Below are 19,027 nucleotides of genomic sequence, written 5' to 3' on the forward strand. Positions count from 1 at the left end.
AGACTCTGGCCTCCGATCCCCTTTCTCTTTATTCTTTATGTTTTTCTCTTCGCTCTCCACCGAAAGCCTGTAATTATAGACCTTGCTGCAACACATTGGGGGGTGAGTGTCTATCTGCCTTTCCCTAATCACACATTCATCTCACACTTTCACATCCAGCTCAGTGTGTGGTGGACTCATGCAGAGACTCATAGAAAATAGATGGTCTTCAAATATGTATAGTCCAGCCACCAGTATGTGTGTGTGTGTGTGTGTGTGTGTGTGTGTGTGTGTGTGTGTGTGTGTGTGTGTGTGCAGGCATTCTTGTCAGATTGCCCTGAATGCACGTATGTGCATGAGTACTATATGTACAGTCCGACCTGCTTACTTATTATACTGGAAGCTGAATACCTCAGGGCTTTAGTGAAAGTGAGAGTGTGTGTGTGTGTGTGTGTGTGTAGCTTGCAGATATTGCTGTGTTTCCGAGCCATTAGGTCACTTATCTATTAGCACTCTGCTCCAGTGCCAATCTGCTATCGTTAAGAGGCGACAATGCAGGTCATAAGGACTATGGATTACAGATCATCAGCGGCATCACTGGAGATCACTTAATATAACAATGTGTTAATTGCCAATATGCTGTGGACAGCAGAGACGAGCATTAATGAATTTCTCCAACTCTGCTGTAGTACAACAGACACTCAACCTCTATATGTCTCTCCGTTTCTTATTCAGTCGTTCTGCCTCTACTCTTTTATCACTTCCTCTAACGATCCTATATTTCAAACTATATCTTAAAAAGTGCTCATCTACTTCAATGTCTTTTATCTTTCTACAATTTCCATTTTGATTAACTACATTTTTGCACATTTCACATTCACAGCCGCTGTCGTCACTGAGACAAAGAAATACGAAGAAGAACCATTTACTTTTCGGCAGGCTCCATTAGAATTCATCTTGAATGCAGTTTCGGAGGAATGTTGAGAATAATTCTCCACTGTTACAATTTGTTCCTGAAGATGGACGTCAGATAGGTCTGAACTTGATTAAGTCAGGACAACGCTGTATCATTGTGGTGTCTATATCCGATTACAGGGGCCAATGAAACCAAAAATACATCAGTCCTTAAATAAAGTTTTGCGGTTATTTAGTTGTACATTCTTTACTATCTCCTGTCAGTGCTGTATAGTGGGTACCACATTCATTTTTGCTGATGTTGCAAAGACGTTCCTTTACTGTGTTTGCCAATGTTGTTCTAGTTTGAGCCCTGTTCATCACTGACTTTGCCCATATACAAAAAACAGCCCCAGTAAATGTTATAGTCAAATGAAAACCTCAAAGCACCAGATGTTAAAACAGAAACAAAGTGATAATGTGTTCTATTCAGCTGTTGCTCTGTCATGATGTAAAAACTGAGAGCAGCGAAGACAGAGACTCTCTCTTCTCACCTGCACTGTCAAGCTCTACATAAATTCTCCTCTGGAACAGGTCAAGGGGAGAGATGATGACTTTACCTTCATTTTCCTCAAAAAATCCCCAAAACCTCCTGAGACACATTAAGGCCTAGGTACTGATGTGAGGAACTATCTGGACGAAGGTATTTACAGTATCAGAGCCAGACAAAGTGTATATCAGTGTGTGTAGGAGTGTGATGTGGATGAACCTATACTAGCAAATAAAAAAGGCCAAGAAAAGTTAAGGCCTCGGCATGTTGAGGGTCTGTTAATAAAGGCGTGTGAGTGAAAATGCATGTGTGTGTGTGCTGGATGGGTTACAGACTTTATGAGGTAACAGGTTTTACAAGGTCTGGTCCCAACTGCTAAACTTTTCATTGCTGAGTGACGTGTTGCTTGGCTTGCTATGAAATCTCTCTCTCTCTCTTTCTTTTTATCTTGTTCTCTGCCGACCATTTCTGTCTCTCTGCATGCTTTCCTCTTCATCAGTCTCCCTCTCCCTCTCTCCCTCATGTGTCTGTTCCTCGGTTCCCCTCCCTCTCTGTCTGGCAGTAAAGGCTGATGAAGTGTGAAATTAGAAAGTGTATCATATTCGCCTCTGTGGCTCCATGTCCTGAGCTATAAGCTACAGCTAGTCAGAGTGAAAAATAACATGCAGTGAAACAGATACATTATCATGTTGTGAGTGTGTGTGTGTATAGACGTGCATGCGTATGAGGTTGGAAGGAAGGAGGGAAGAGGACAGTTTAGCCAACCACCGCTTATCTTAAATTACTTATCTTACAGCTGATACACTGGTGCTTTTTCACAAAATGCAGAAGCAAGCATTGGATTCAAAAAATTGTACACACACACACACACACAATTACTAATTTGCTTAGCATAGATTTGTCTGGAAACACTCATCCATACACTGAAATCTTCACTGATGACGTATGGAAATGATGAAAGTTACGTATTATTGCTCCTGTAAAAAGTCAGATAAATGGTCACAATGATGCAAAAGTAAAGATAAAATAATTCTTTGTGAAAGCTAAATACATTTTCCCTGCGACTTTCTACCTTTGTGCTTCTGTCTTTAAGATTGATTACACTGATAGCGATTGATTATGACTATGTTTTTTATATTAAAATATATGCCAATGTAGCATTTCTGGAAATATCAAACATAAACGGATGAATAGAGATAAGCAGTTCAAGGTTCTGTCATATCGATGAAAAATGTCTCCTCCTTGGGAACTTGCCAGAACAGCCACATGTTGTGTATCACTGCTCATGTTCAGTCTAACAGTGTATTCTGTGGATTCATGTCTGTTTTGATTTTTTTAGCTAACATTTATTTTTTAAAGCAATTACTCATAGTTTTTTGACTTTCATTCTTATAGAAGACTTTGATCTGAGGATTCAGTTTAATAAATTGCAGCAGTATCAAAGTGCACTGATAGACTTTTATCCATAGTGTTTTGTATCGTTACAAAATGATCCACCCTCTTTGGATTTGATCATTTACCCTGTGTATAGATACTAACTGGATGGTCTGAGAGATCTCTGAAGAACAAATGTGAAGGATAGCGATAAATATGCCCCCCCCCCACCCCCATTGCTGTGTGTTGAAAAGGGTTTTTAATCAATGTACCTGTATTCTTCAGGAAACTTTTCTTTTTCTATTTCCATGTCATAGACTTCCATTTATGTAATGACCTTCCTTTATTTGAATCTATTCTTGACATCTAATTATATTTGTATTTTAAAGTTATAACTGTTGACACACGTGTATATTTGGCTCATCTGTATATGTCAGTGTCGTTCATGTGTGTGTATGTAGGTGTGTGTGTGTTTACCTGCACCAGGCCAGACACCTCTCCTTTCTGTAGTGGTGCTGTAATGGAGGGGGTGAACAGCTTACTGTCGTCTACTGGCCGGCCTCTCAGGAAGTGTTTTCCTGCCTCGTAGATGTCCACCTCAACCATCTTCCCTTTGAACTCATCCCTCTTAGGGACCAGCACCTGCAAACCAGCAGCAACAATTCACACATGATGTCACTGAAAATTAAAAATCGAACCTTAATACAAAATTTAAGAGCAAAATGGTTAATGTGAACACTACAGGGCGGGCGTTGTGGAAATCATGAGATAATGGACATGAGCCAAGTGCTATTCAGGCAATAAGCAAAAAAGATGTGGCCATGTGCCTTAGACGACCTTTGAATGTGGTCTGAGTGATCGGATCTCAAATGCATCCTCAACGTGTTATGGGTGCATTCACACCTGTACTTCTGTGATTGATCACTCAGTACAGGTTAATATCAGGTCTGAGCAGGGTCTCAGTGGCTGCACTTTAGTTACTCCAACAAGTTGGCAATCACACATCAATCACCCCCGGCATGTTTCCTGTCAATTACATTTTCAATTAACCACTGCTCTGGACTCTTTTCTCCAGAGCTCCCCCTCATTGTTTTTCAGTCTCTGCATGCACACAAAAAACCCAGGGCTGAGTGTTTTCAGTTCCATTTATGGAAGCCCTGAAGGTCAAAAAACTATGGGAACAGCTGTGAGATTAAACCAGTGGGATTTTCTGGTTTGTCTTATTATTTCACCATGGCAACTATAAGTCTTGGCTGATCACAGCGGGAAGGAAGAGAAAACAAAGACTTATAATTACGGCTTAGCGTGAAATAGAATTTTTTCTTAATGACTTACCGTTGTAAATAAAGATCATGTGCAAATGATTTTATTCTTTCGAAACCTTTTTCAAACTAAACACAAAACTGACGGATTGACAAACTTTTCTTTCCTGATTTTCTGCAGCTCTTGCTTTAAGATTTAGTGTCTCCGGTTAACACTTATAGAATGATTGGTGTTGTCATTATTGATGGGAATTAAAACCACAGTTATGGGACCTTGTGCAGATTATGACGACAACTGAAATGTGAGTTTTCTTGGTAAACATGGCATGATTTATTCTATATCCCAAATGAAAGAAAAAATTCTGTGTACATTAATAACCACTTTAAGATTTGGAAAGTGATTATTACACAATTCTAAAATATGTAATAACTTAATAATAATAATGTGATAATTTACTGATCCCTGTTGGTATATTCTCTTCTCCTCTTTCCACAGGCAGATCGGGGATTAGGCAACACTAGACGACCACGACCCTCAGTGCCCCGGGACGAGCTGAGGATTCAATATCTTGGCCCGGCGCACTTCTTTGGACTGTGTGCTGACTCAGATCATCTGGTGGCCTGTCTAACCATCACAGGACTCTGCAGGGCTAAGCTACTGACTCGGCAGAGAGTAGTGTGTGAGCCGGCGGAGGGAGTGTTACTGCTGTGATGGCAGGACTACACCTGGTTCAGTGTTAATCTGTCAGTCTCTATCCAGCTGGTGGAATATGATAGGAGACGGAGAGCGGGCCAGACAGACACACAGCCAGCGCCACAACTGCCTAATCAACACACCTGCTGCTCGACACTCTGGCCACTGCGAGGGTGTGTGTGTGTGTGTGTGTGTGTGTGAGAGAATGGGTGTGTAAGTAGCTAGCAAGCTGGGAGCAGAGAGGTAAAACAGCAGGGCTGTGGGGGAGTTGGGTGAGCGGGAGCGTGTAGGTGAGGGTCATTCGAGGCCCATTACAGGGTGATTAAATGATGAAAGACCCTGTCTGATTTCATTGGAAACCCCCCTCCTACTTCCTCACTTAGACCCACCCCGACACACACGCACGCACACACACGCACGTACATGCAGGTGGGTTGGGTGCCTATTATACCCGTCAGGATAGATATCCATCTGATGGTGTAAAAGTGAAACTAGGCCATTTGTTCACACTCTCGCGCTCCTTCCTCACTTTCCTCCCTCCACCCCCCCCTGTCCTTTTCTTTGCACCCACTACTCTTTCCACTTCTTTCCTGACCCTTGACTTTCCTATTTTTTTCCTCTCCTTCAACTCAACGCCCCGACACCCACCCACACCATCCGCTGCACCCAACTGAACTGCTCAACGTTTTGCTTTCTCCTTCTACTTTGTCCTGTTTTCATCCAGCACACTTAACCTACTGAATGTTAGTAATAATACTTTTATCTTGATTGATGTATGGTGAGGTTTAAGCTTTTCAAATAATTATGTTATTGGATTAATATACAATATATAAGTGTAGGTCAGGCCTCTATAATGTATTATGCATTCAACCTCAGGTGTATGTACTGTGTCTCACTTGCATGTATATATATGGTATTAATGATATAGGAACATATGCCTTAGGGGCACAGACTGGAGAGGATATTGGTACAGAGTGTTTTCTGGTGATTTAGAATGGCATGTCTTAGACTTACTGTCCAAAAAAAAAAAGCGGGGAAGGGGAAACACCACACATGTAAACATGCTCTCTTCGCATGTTCAGTCAACCGACACACATTACACGCAAGCCCGAATGTGCAATTGTAAGTAGGAGTGCGAACCTGTACGACACACACTTTAGTTTATAGCCTGCAGAAGGAGGTGCACAGGAGGAGGAGAAGAGGGGAGGAGAGGAAAGTGGAAGGGAGGAAAAATTATTACCATCCCGTGCCCTCCCCGCTAATAAAAAGCATAACTTCAAACATGTTTTTGATGATGGTTAAAGCAGGAGGAAATTGATTTATTTGAAGATGTTTTAAAGTGAATTTTTCACAGGTTGAGAGAGGGTCTTTGAAGCCATACATGTGTGTGTGTGTGTCTGTGTGCGTGTGTGTATGTGGGATGGAATGTTCATGTCTTTAGGGCTGACCTTAATGTTAGTAAGTTTAAAAAAAGCAAAAACGCAGTGCCGCTATCAGCCGCCAAATGCTCTCATGACCACCGCAGGTTGTGTGTGTGTGTATATTTGTTAGTATGTGTGATATTACTGCTAACCTACTTTAGTCAATACAAGCTTAAGCTTCTGACACCTGCTGTGAGTACTTCTGTGACATGCAAGGCAAAGCTTCTGGTCTGATTAAGTAAATGTGAAAATGAGGAAGAGTTGGATCAGCTTCACATACGAAAAATATTCATCGAATGCAGAATAATTAACAGCTTTTTTTACTGGATGTTTTAGATGGTGGATGTGTGGGCCAACTAAACTATTTAAGGATTCATCCAATGCATGTGCATCAACAAACATTTGTAACATACACATTTTGTACCAGTAAAAAAGTGAACATGTAATCACCAAATGAATGCTAATCAAATGAAGTAATTTATTTTATGACAAACCTCAAATCAAAAAGACAATAAAAGCTCAGACAATAAATCATGGCTTCATGTATTGAAATACAAAATGTATAGTTATTTTTAGTAGTCAGGTCATTCAGCTTAGATTGGTGCATGATAGTTGTGAAGTGTGCTACTGTCAATTAAGTAAAACTTCAGATGGTTTAAAAACATAGAAAACATTTTAGCATTTTTAAATTAATGTTTGGTTGTTAGCTTCGCCGATAGGGTTAGATTTTCACCCCTGTCAGTTTGTTTGTTTGTCAGCAGGATTACACAAAAACTACTACACAGATTCCTACAAAACTGTGGAAGAATGGGACACGGGCATAGTGAGAAGCCATTTAGTTTTGGCACGGATCTGGGCAAAGGGGCAGATCCAGGAACCTTGCTATCACTTTCTTTTGCATGCGAGATAGAGCATTTTTTGGACATTTTCACAGATTTCCAATGGAATCATTGATGCCTTTTGATGAAAAAAACTAAGCATATATGTGTAGGGGACTGATATCTGCAATTTGGTGCTGTTTGGTTGACTTTAGGGGAGAATTTGGCCATGGCGGATGTGTGTTCAACTGAGTGTCATTAGAGATCAATGCTGTAAAGCACATTGTTGTAAACAGCCAAATTGAAAAAACTAAATTGCTATCCATAAATGTGTGTGGTCTGATATTTGCTTGTGATTTGGGGTAGAAATACCATTTGGATTAATGCCCAATAGTGTAAAATGTCATGTCTTTTACATAATATTTGTCCATAAAATGTGTCAACAGTAAACCTGTCATACTAAATGAAAAGTGTTATTCTAGTTTCTAAGGAAAATATGTTGTATGGATTATCTGTAAAGGAGTGATACATCCATGTCGTCAGACAAACATCTTACCTGTTCATAGAACTTGTTGTGAGACACCCAATATTGGGCATCAAACGACTCCTCTGTAACCAACACATGTTGCCTCTCTCCAACCTACAGAGAGAAAAGGACAGACAAAAGAAAATCAATCTCTATTTGCTCCGAAAATATATACATATGCAACCATTGTCTACTGTTTTACCACCCGTACACAGACCATGTTCTTATGAGGGCTGCGTGTTGTCTTCAGTTTGAAATCAACACAAGGGAGTGGCCTCAAGTAAGTCTTCTATTCTATCCATCAAGATCCCAATTCAATCAAAGTTTTGCATGTTTTTTCACCATGTTATGTTAGTGCAGTTCAACATTTAATTGCAAACTCAAGGTTCCCAAGCCACTTCACTTTTAACGCTTCGGCAAAAGAGGAGAGTGAACAGTAATTCAACCAAGTCCCTTACAAAAAAGAAACCGGAATAAAGAGGAGAAAAAAAAATACAAGGCTGAACGCGATACAATTTAAATTCTTGCAGAAAACCAGCTATTCAGGACATCAGAAAATCACATGCCACAACAAGGCCTCCCAATGAAGACATTTAGAATGGAGCACAATGAGTGAGAAAGTCGATTTTTTGTTGAAGAATATTGTGGACTTAAAGGAGGAGGAAAACAGAGGAAAATGGGAACAAAGTTTGAAGTTACTGTGAGCATGAACAAAATCACTTCAGACTTGAATTGCAGAGAGATTTTATCTCTTGTTCCCCATTGACAAGTGCTGCGACATTCACTTTGGACAAATATTTGACTGCTGCTCATGGTTGGAGCTATACTCAATTCATTATATGTTTTTGTGAGTGAAGAAAAAACACTTTGTTGTCGGTGAATCTCATTTTGCGTGCTGATTGATTAATCATACACCTTATTACTGTACAATATGATCGCTCATTCAGTACATTAATGTCAACTGATAACAGTGACGCAGATGAGATACTTTCCATTTATTTTACCATTAAATTACATGACAAAACTTCTTCGAATGCAAGAAAACACCACAGAGCTGCAGAGTCTGAACCACCTGGGTTTAAATATCAGTTACATGCAGTTGAAGACGTTGGGAACAGAGTGTCCTGTAGGCTCAATGAGCGGTATTTGCATTTTCACTCTGTCAGTGATGAGCCCTGTACTGTAAAACCGTGCTGACTGCTCATTTCCTCGGCAATATGTCAGAGCCTTAGAAGTCACGGCTCTCACACATTGCTCAGGGTGCTTCCATTTTTGCAGACACCCATCTCCTGTTCTCCTTTACTTCCCTCCTTCATGTCCTTATCCTTCTGCCTCCATCCCTTTTTCCTATCTCTGGGCTCTTTGTTGTTTCTGCCTCTCTTTCCTTTCACTATAATTCCCTCACATCCTTCTCTCTTTTCTTTACCCTTTTTTTAACTACTGATTTTACTGTGCATGTCTGTTCCAACACCTGCACAGGCATGCTGACAGACTTAAAACAAGACCAAATAAATCACTGTTTCCTGCAAACAGAGCAATTTCAGAAAAAGAGGCTGGAAAAAAATATTCTTTGAACATTATTATTGGATGGTGAACATTTTATTTGGGACTTTTGTTTGCTCCTTTGGACTGAAGACAGATGTCCCTGGTGTAAGCCACAAATCCTGTACATGAAATAAAGATATTTTTATAGTGTTGGACATATATTTAAGAAAGCTATTGAACATGCTTGATTGGAATGGGCTGTTTTCTCGGCCTGTGGTGATACTTGTTGCAGCTTCCTTTTTCAAACTGTACAAGTGACCAGCACTGATTCAGCCTCAGCGAGTGAGGCTGCAGAACTCAGTCCACAGAACCCAGAGGCTGCACAAAGAGCTGTTCACCTGTTTCATATGCAGAACCCTTTAATGAAGAGTCAGTTATCACTATCACTGAATGTGCTGTTGTTAGTTCGACGTCACTTACGTTGAGACCTAGCCACCACTGCCACATAGCTCTGGTCAATGTCTATTAATATTGGACATATTGTGTGTCCAAATTGCACCAAATTGGACTTTGACTTACTTGGGCTTTGTACAACACAAATGCCAAATATGAAGCCAATAAGGTCAAGGGCTCTTGAGAAATGCCCTCCACATACAGACAGACAAAAAGTTAGTCACCTTCGTCTTATGAAGATCAGATTTTGTATAATTTTATATTTCCGTTAAATGCAATACTGATTACTGATGATAATTTGTTTTGACTATACATTATCATTTTTTTTTAATCAGACAGTACTACATTAAAAGGAAAAGGTTACTCCAAGTGATACAGCAGTTTTAAACAGCCGCCATGCTTTCAAAAACATATGGCAGTTTTAAATTCATTTTCAGTCTCACACTTGGAATGAAAGCTCTGTGTGTATTATGTGAATTGGATCTGCCTGCATTAATTATAGTTAATCCACACCTAAACAACCAATCTGGAGCAATGATGTGGGATTAAGATATATTCCAAAAATGTTGATTGAACAGTAAATTAGAGGGTTGATCATGCTTGAACACACCTCGATATAGACAATGAATCATATAAACTCGTATTGAAAATCAATGGGTTAGGTCTGAACTCTGTGCTTGTGTGTGCATATTGTTTTGTAATACATCTGTTGGTTTTTGCTTGTGTAGCTGCTTGTCTTTCTTCTTTGTGTTTATATTTGTATTTACCCCATCTGTTAAGAAGGAATCATCACAGAATATCAAATAACGTGTGTGTGCTCCTCTTTGCAAAGTGAGATGTGTATTTACTTCTCCATCAGAGAATACCATCCCATGACGCACAGCAGATCCACTACAGATCTGTGGGATCATGAGTTTAATTGATAATTAATCCACTTCATAACAAGGATAATGAGAGAATTGTGGCTGTGAATTGTTATGACCGTGTTCACCCTAACAATTTCAAAAATATCTTTGCTGCATCTGCTGCTTGTTTACCATAGAACTGGATCATATTTCATATCGAACTTCTGTATGGGAATCATTATAAACTATTCAAATTATAGTCAAGGGGAAAAAAAAAAACAAATAAATACCAGCTCTTATAAACCAGTGTAATAATGCTGAACAAGCAACACTGATAGGTAATATTCAACTGAAGGAAAAGTCACATTCACTTTCAAGGTCATTCACCACAACTGACATATATCCTAACAAAGCGCATGGTGAGTGTAAACCTGGTTCTCATTGGTTCTTGCTGAATGTATTTAATAGTCGTCATCCTTACAAAAAATCTGCATAAAGCCAAACTTTATTCAGCATTCAACAGTAAATAAATAAGTTTACTACACACAATATTAGATTTGTATAGAGATATGTGTTTAATAATGAATTTGTCAATAGCTAGGTTAATGTATGAACAGACATTTAATAAAAAGAAGTAAAGACAAAGTTCAATAATATAAAGTATGTGCTCATATGAGAAGTTCGAATTGCTGATAAATACTGTGTACAAAGTGATAGCAATCACTAGATGTTATAATCCTGATTAATAAATGCTAAGTTAATCATTATCCCAATATTCAGAGTAACTGAGTGTAGTTGAGGATCAGTCTTCACATCCAGAGATGAATCGTCCCAACCGTAATGGAAGCTGCAGTGGAGTGACTAAATTATAAAATCTACATTACAGTGTTTTTATTTGTGTGACTGCTTTCTAAAGGTGGAGCCTTTAGTTCAGAACAAACAGTTCTACAATTTTTTATCATTTGTGCAATTCACCACAGTGTTTGAACAATACACAGCCGTGTGTCTAAACTCACACCCCCACTGTTCCAGCAGAGGCTGGCAGGCTTATGCAATAATAAAGCTGAACTCCCTTTTCCCACCCTCTATACAAGTATCACTCCATACATTAACTCACTCTTATTCTGAGCCAGTTTTTTTTAATTCTTAGGCTATCTCTTGAAATCCTCACCCGCCCCTTTCATGCAATCTCTATACCTAAACTCACAAATCAAGTGTTGCACACAAACGCACACACATAGCTTTCTGCAGCCGCTTGTAGAAAGAGATTTGTTTTGTTACAAGCTCAATAATCATTGTGGGGAGTGATTTAACAGGGCTAAAGAGAGAGATCCTCTGATGTTTCAGAGGTTCTCTTTGAATAAGCTGCTTGAAAGAGGAACAAAAACCACCCCTGCTGATTTGGGTATTTTGTTTTACCCTCAAAGTCAAATTCAAAGTAAAAGAGACTCAAACTTTCCAGTGTTTGCCACAAAGACTGACAGGATTATGGGTGGCTTTGGTTAAATGTTTGTGGGGACAAATGTAAAATCAAGTCGTCAAGGTTATCTGACTGTTCTGTTTGGAACAAGGCCTGAGCATAAATAATTGAAACATTCAAATACAAGCAACATGAGAACAAAGTCGGAGTGAAGTAGTTATGTAGATTGATAGAAGCTGTAGACAGAATAAAGGAAGATTGTGATAAATATTACAGCGAATATTTTTTTGTGCAAATAATAAAGCGGCAAGCTTAAATATTTGCCCTATACAAAGGTCAATCCAGGGTAATCACTTCCCCTCCACGCACACACAATCATGTCTCTTTCTAACTCAGACACCAGTAGCAGCTACAGCTTCTTTCCTCAGTTGATAAACCGACTTCTTATCTGTCCGTTCATGCACTGAACTCACCCGTCTCCTGCGATACATTCAAATACCTTTCCGCCCCACTACTTTCAGCCGTTTTGAACTGTTATGATATCAGGCTCAGGTTCTCATATGTGAGAGCGAATAGGTACTTCTCCAGCCACAAGACTGACTCATTATTTAACTGGCAGCACTAAAGAAAAGAAAAAGACGTTATCGGCAGCCGCTGGGTTTACAATCTGATACAACTGGCTCCGACAATCTGTGATGTCATATCACACTTGAAAGTTTGATGAAATTGAAATAACGATGATTAGGAGCAATTCAGGTGGCCTGGGAAATCTTGATGATTACACAAAGATAAACGATAGGGTACAAAGGAGAGGAAATTCTGTAGTTGCTACAAAATAATCTTAACATTGTTAGACAGTGTTTCACAAGTACTTTTTGAAGGACACATGACATCTTTATTAAAAAAGCTCAGATAATGTGTGTGTAGATGTCAATGTTTGATAGACGGGAAATGTTGAGCTATGCGAGCCACATACAGAGAGACAGTTCTTGAATTGGTAGATAAATGCATACTCTGCATATAGAAACATGAAAACGCATAAGAATGTGAGAACACCATCGAGATAAGACCCTCTCAATAATGACTGGAGCAGCTTCCTGTGTTTGTAAGACCGAACTTGGATGAAAAACATTATTTAACACATCACTGTATGATGAATGTCTTCTTCACTTGCCAAGGACTTCAACTCTGTTCAAGGATTGGATAAATTCTTGACCTTTCTTGTGGATCTTCAAGAACAATTTACAATATCTCCCCCAGACTTGCTTGAAATATCACAGGTGTTGAACCGTCATATTTCCCCGAACACTCACAACCTGGAGAATTTATGAGAGGCCCTTGTCTCTGGCTCTGCCCTCTCCCTCATAACTGGGACATTTACGAGATTTTTGTCTGAACATAACGCTGTGTGCCTGCATTAAATCTATAATCTATAATTTTAGAGTAAAACAAAAGCACAACTGACTTATCAGTCATTGCCTGAAACTGATATATGTAGTTCCATGTGTGAAACATGGGCCTGAAGATCATGATGTCACATGACCATGTGCTCTGTGGCTTCTCGACAATACACACACGCTGCCCCTGTGTACACAAGAACATACTGTACTCTGGCACAGTTACACAGAAAACACACAAAAATCACACACACATCAGCGGTTGATTGCCTCATCAATTCCAGCTAACCAACAGAAAAGACAGTCAAGTCTGCCACCAGCGTGACAGATCTAGTTTGTCAGAGGAGAAAGATAGATGTCTCGCTCACAAACACACACACAAACATGCAGGCCTGTGACAGTAGCCCACAGGCTGTTTCGTGTCTCAGATGCTGAAATGAATCACATCAAAGCAGAGTCGTGGCAGAAAACACATATTGAAAGCCCCAGAAACACCAGGTACTAAAATATATGATATCAAACGCGCACATGGAAATCACACAGTCCCACAATTATAAAAAAACAAAAACTTTTTCATATGCAGGAGTTTGCCTTAAAGCAAAGATTAGAATAAAGTCACGGAGAAAGTATTTATACTGAATAAAATTGGAAAGGGTAACAGTATTACATCTGCAGGTGGAACTTCAATAGGAGCTGCTAACAAATTAAGTCGGTTTATAATTTTTCTTGAATATTTAAAGTTATCACTATATTAAATAAAATAATATCTGGATAGAATCATAAGGCAGTTGATTCATAGACCGTGATTACAATGTCATTCCACAGACGTGTGTTAGACCAAAAAAAGAGGGGAAAAAAGCTGTCACCTTTCGTTATACAGGAGACATTACAGAGCACAGCATACCTCCGGACTGATTGGTCACATATTCCTTTCCTCTGTTAGAACGGTTACAATTGTCATTACATCTCACAAAACCAGTGATTGGTAATCATAAAAACATCCCATATGACAATTTTATTCATTCTGTGTGTGTGTGTGTGTGTGTGTGTGTGTGTGAGTGTGAGTGTGTGTTAGGAGGATGTGGGAGACCAAGCCCTTGGCATTACTGCGTCTATGTGTCTGAAATTGTGTGTTTATGTAACTGCAGCATCAATCAGAGCTCAGCTGTGATTGTCAGGCTGATTGTCCGTTATGTCCCAGTGGGCCTGGAGGTCTGGTGTGTGTGTGTGTGCATGTGTGTGTGTGTGTGTGAGATAGAGAAAGGAAGATGGACAGAGAAAGGAAGGGGGAGTAAGTACATGTGTAATGCAGACATCTATGCATCCACATTAATCTATAATTGCAGCTGAAACCAATGCCCTGGCAGTATGATTATGATTATCACTGAAGGCCACACCTGAAGACTCAACAAATCAAACATGCATAGGGAGACCTATCAAGCCAACTCGTCTGATTGGCGTTCAAGGCTAACCCTCCAGTCGTCCTATTAGAATGAGAGAAATGTATGTATGTGTTATGATAAGGGAGAAAAAAACATGAGCTACAAGGCCATCCCGGTGGCTCTGTGGGATAAGACGAGGATCATGTACGAAAGCTTGATTGGGTTAAAAGTGGGCTCATGACCTCTGATGCATGTCCCCTTCCTTCATTTTATTTTCCTGACTTTAGGCAGTTGTAAAAATCTGAATCAAATTGTCATAGAATGATTTTGAATATGGCTGGAGAACGGATGAGACTCAAAATAATTGTGTTTGCTGCAAGACGAGAGAAGACAAAGAAAACAGCAGTGTTGATGTAAAAGAGTAAAACTGCCTTTCCAAGTGTGACGGATGGGGGATTTTCAATCAAATGTGAGGGAAGATGTGGGTGTAAATATACAGGTGCCCTCATTAAAATGCAGAAAATCCAAACTCATGTTTTCAAATGCATGCACAGATGTATTTGGTGACGTGAACTCTGCCTCTGTAGTGCATCCCACAGTCAGTAGAAATACATGTGGCAGTTTGCTGTTCAGACAGCATGGGGTATGTAAAAGTGTGGAGGCGGAACAGTGGATAGCCACACAGTACATCTAAGAGCAAGTTGACTTTAAACTAAACTTAAACAAAAGTTCTCAAATAGTGAGGCTGAACAAAAACATTGTGCCATCATGTGGGGATGTTTTTGCCCCCTGTCTTTTTTGACAGTTTGTTGGCTGGCTGGTTTGACAGCTGGATTATGCAAAAGCTGCTTAATAGATTTCAATGAAACTTGGGAAAAGGATGGGACATGGGCAGAGGAAGAAAATTTGGTACGGAGCCGGAGTTAATCAAGGATTTTTGGTTTGTTTTTTGACATTTTCACCAGTTTCCCTTGGAATAATTGGACTTTTTTAGGGGCCTGATTTCTTTTAGTGTGTGCAATTTGGTGCAGCTTGATTGAATTTAAGGACCTTGGCAAAGAAATGCGCTCAACTGAGTGACATTGTATTTAAGTTCTGTTTTTGCCATACATGTTGTTAATCCAACTTAATGGCCTTTCTGGAGGCTGTAGTTTGTAGCTTGGATGAACTGCTTTGTGTCATATTGAGGGGTAATTCTAATATTTTGTCCACCTATTTGTATTAAACCAAAATTGAATCCTTTTCTAGTGAAGTCTTACAAATCAAATGTCTACTTAGAGTTCAATATATTCCATTTTTAAAGTCAAACCGATACAGGATCAACTGTAACAAGTAAAGCTTTTACCCTCCTTTGCACCTTTCAAATTTTTATAAAAACCCAGAAAATAGTTTGCATTCGCTTCATGTCTTTTCATCATTCATACAACGGTAGCATTCTTCAGCTGAACAAGAAATGAAACAAGTTCAGTTAATGTCAATCAATGTCAAGGAAGACCTGAAAAGCTACCACTGTATATGGCATTCAAGGTTTTGTATACAATCCTCATGTTTTGCTGCCTTGTCTGTCTTTTGTGCGTACAGAGCACTGACAGGGGTCTGGAGTGTTCTGTGCTCTAGTGTTGCTCTGAGACACTTGGCTCTCTTCTCTTCTATGATTTTGTGTCTGTGTGTGCAGCCTCCCTGTGCTTGGGTCCTCTTCATATGTCCTACTGATGTGGGACATATTCTGGAGTGGTGCAATGATGGACTGTCAAGTACTCCGCTGTTATTTCTCTCTCCCACTCACTCAGGTACCAAGGACAAGAAAACAATAGATGAACCAAGGGCATATAGAAAGGGAGAGAAATGAGAGGGAAGAATTGATTTGATTTTCTTTATGCATTTGTTTTCTTCCTGCAGACTTTTTTGCCTTTTGTACTTTTTCTGTATTACACAGTATCACATAGGGAGGTCTGAGGTAAAGGGAAGGGGCAGACATGTGGAAAAGGTTACATAAAAAACAGCAAGCGTCGAGGGACCATAAAAGTCCATTCAGTGGAGGTCATCATCACTTTTGACGTTATGATGTTGAGGTAATGGCGAACTGTTTTAAGATCATCTGTAAACTCACTTCCAGTGTGCTATTAATTTGCTCTAAAGTTTCTTTATACAATACATGTGACTACGTTGTTTCAAACTGAAAATGGGTGTTACCAAAACTGGTTTTAACAGCGAAATATTCGTGCAGCACTACTACCTAGTTATCTTCTGCTTTCTGCTTTATAAAAGATTGCCAGGTTCACAGTTTGTGGTTGTGCCAGGAACGATGTCACAGAGGAACATAAAGAAGTAAACATGGTGCATTTGCTCCCGAGGGGAATGTGAGCGACACAGTTAGGAGAGAAGCAGAAATTCAGACAAGCCACCACGGACCGTGACCGTTCTGTGGTTAGTCTGGAACAAATAGAGAGAAAATGCTGACAGATCTTGATACAGGAAAGAGGCAACAATGAAATGTTGCGTTCCTATAGGGAGAAGTGTGCAGAGAGAAAAGTAGAAGAGTTAACTCTGCAAAGCCTTGGGGTATCACTGGTATGGACACAGTGCAGCATGGAAAGAACATTGGGTTGGAAAGCGCTGACAGAACAGATCATATGTATATATAGAAGGTCACACAGCAGGGGAAGCTCAATGCTCACAGAATATTGCTCCCTATAGACACACAGTGGCCCTGAGGTGACAGAAGTACCGTATGCTGAAAAGCAGGTCATCCGAAATACATTTTGGCCAATCTGGCAAATTCAGCAAGAAAAGACAGGGAAGCCACAAACTGTACAAATGTCAGTCCAACATACCAAATGAACTGGCTCAGCTGCTTGATTCTATTTAATACCCAAACCTACTTCCCCATTAACCCTTTGAGTAAACACTAGGCCTTGACAACTTTTTTTTTTAGATGTTTCTCACCTTTTTTACCCCATGTGCTCAATTTTAAACACTTGTCCATTCGTCTTGTAAATGCAAATAGAACATAAAAGTTGTTTTTGTCAGTGACTCAAAGGCAGATAAGTATAAAGGTGATAGAATATACGCCAATAAGATCCATATCATAAGGTTATGAGCCATAGTCCTTACTTGGACCTTTGCAAACTCGCAGTAATAAAAATGCCTCATCGGTTGAGTATGTGAATAAAATAGTACATACAGTATATTATGGCTGTAGTATGACTCTATTCATGTCTCAGAGAAAAAAGACAGTGATTTGATAGCAGGAAAATATGTACCTACATAATAATGTTCAAATTAGCATTAAGAAATGTCCCCTTTAAAGTCTTCCAATCAAATTATGCTACGAATATTATGTGAGCTTACTGCCCAATGTATGGACAATTTGCAGGCTATAGCTTCATGTGTAGGAATGAATGTCAAATAGACAAAGAATGGGTCTGGACAGTCGTAAAGAATAAATGAACATATTATAGCTCCTATTGGTCTAATCCACAAAGACAGAGATGCTGAAAGGATCAAAAAGAGCTGACATGCACACACAAAGGGCCGCTTGGCAAATTCTAATGCAATTAACTTCAGTATAAAACATGCTCTGACTGGACATTCATGATTTTTTAAACAGCTTCTTCTTTAATGTCATGAAGCAGTTGGCCTAGCTGTGTCATTTATACTTAGCATACACAGGTTGAACAGTTTTAAGGAGGCCTACAACATTCTTAATAAATCTATATAGATATAATTGGTTTATACGCAAATGTAAGATTTCGAGGCAGAAAATGAAGAAATGCCAATTCAATTCAGTTATATTTGAATAGCTCTAAATCACAACTTTACAAACATTAGTGAAACTGAATGGTAAATTGTTAAGAATACATGTATCTGTTGTATTAAACTGAAAATAGGTGTTACTTCAAATAGCTTTAACAGCTAACATTGGTGCAACAATACCATCTACTGATTTTTGTCTTCTTTATTAAAGATTGTCAGGTTCAAACTTTGTACCAGGAACAATGTCACAGAGGATCATCAAGAAGTAAACATGGTGCATTTGCTCAGGGAGGAATGTGAGAGAAACGGTAAGAAGAGAAGCAGAAATTCAGACACGCCACCACGGACTGTGACCATTCTGTGGTTAGTCTGGCAGTATGGAACAAATAAAGAGTAAAGGCTGACAGATCTTAAAACAGAAAAAGAGGCAACAAGGAAATGTTGAGCTCCTATTGGGAGAAGTGTGCAGAGAGAAACGTAGTAGAGTTAACTCTGCAAAGCCTTGGGGTATCACTGGTATGGACACAGTGCAGCGTGGAAAGACCCTGATATACTATAGAGAAGCTGAACGGTAAGTTGAAAGCCTTTATATAGCGCTTTAGTATTATCCACCATTCAAAACACTTCACACTATGAGAAACCTTCACAAAATTGCACATAAAGAATAAGCAGTTTTTCCCTTTATTCACATATTGATGAAACAGCAATCACAAGATATCAGTGGAACAGGATACTGCAATAGCCAATAGAAAAACATTCAACATCATTATA

The 19,027-nt window shown here is 39.4% G+C and overlaps 1 protein-coding gene across 1 annotated transcript in view; it reads right to left on the reverse strand.

Moving 5' to 3' along the window:
* The window catches only part of cdkal1 (CDK5 regulatory subunit associated protein 1-like 1), a 224,467-nt gene that overhangs the window by 11,674 nt on the left and 193,766 nt on the right, over positions 1 to 19,027 (reverse strand). The window contains exons 13-14 of the mRNA XM_062399418.1: positions 7,549 to 7,632; positions 3,275 to 3,439 (exon numbers count right to left, since the gene is read on the reverse strand). Coding sequence (XP_062255402.1) covers positions 3,275 to 3,439; positions 7,549 to 7,632 — 249 coding nt within the window. The remainder of the gene's footprint in view (positions 1 to 3,274; positions 3,440 to 7,548; positions 7,633 to 19,027) is intronic.

The sequence above is a fragment of the Platichthys flesus genome, chromosome 11, assembly GCF_949316205.1.
Source record: "Platichthys flesus chromosome 11, fPlaFle2.1, whole genome shotgun sequence".
NCBI lineage: Eukaryota > Metazoa > Chordata > Actinopteri > Pleuronectiformes > Pleuronectidae > Platichthys > Platichthys flesus.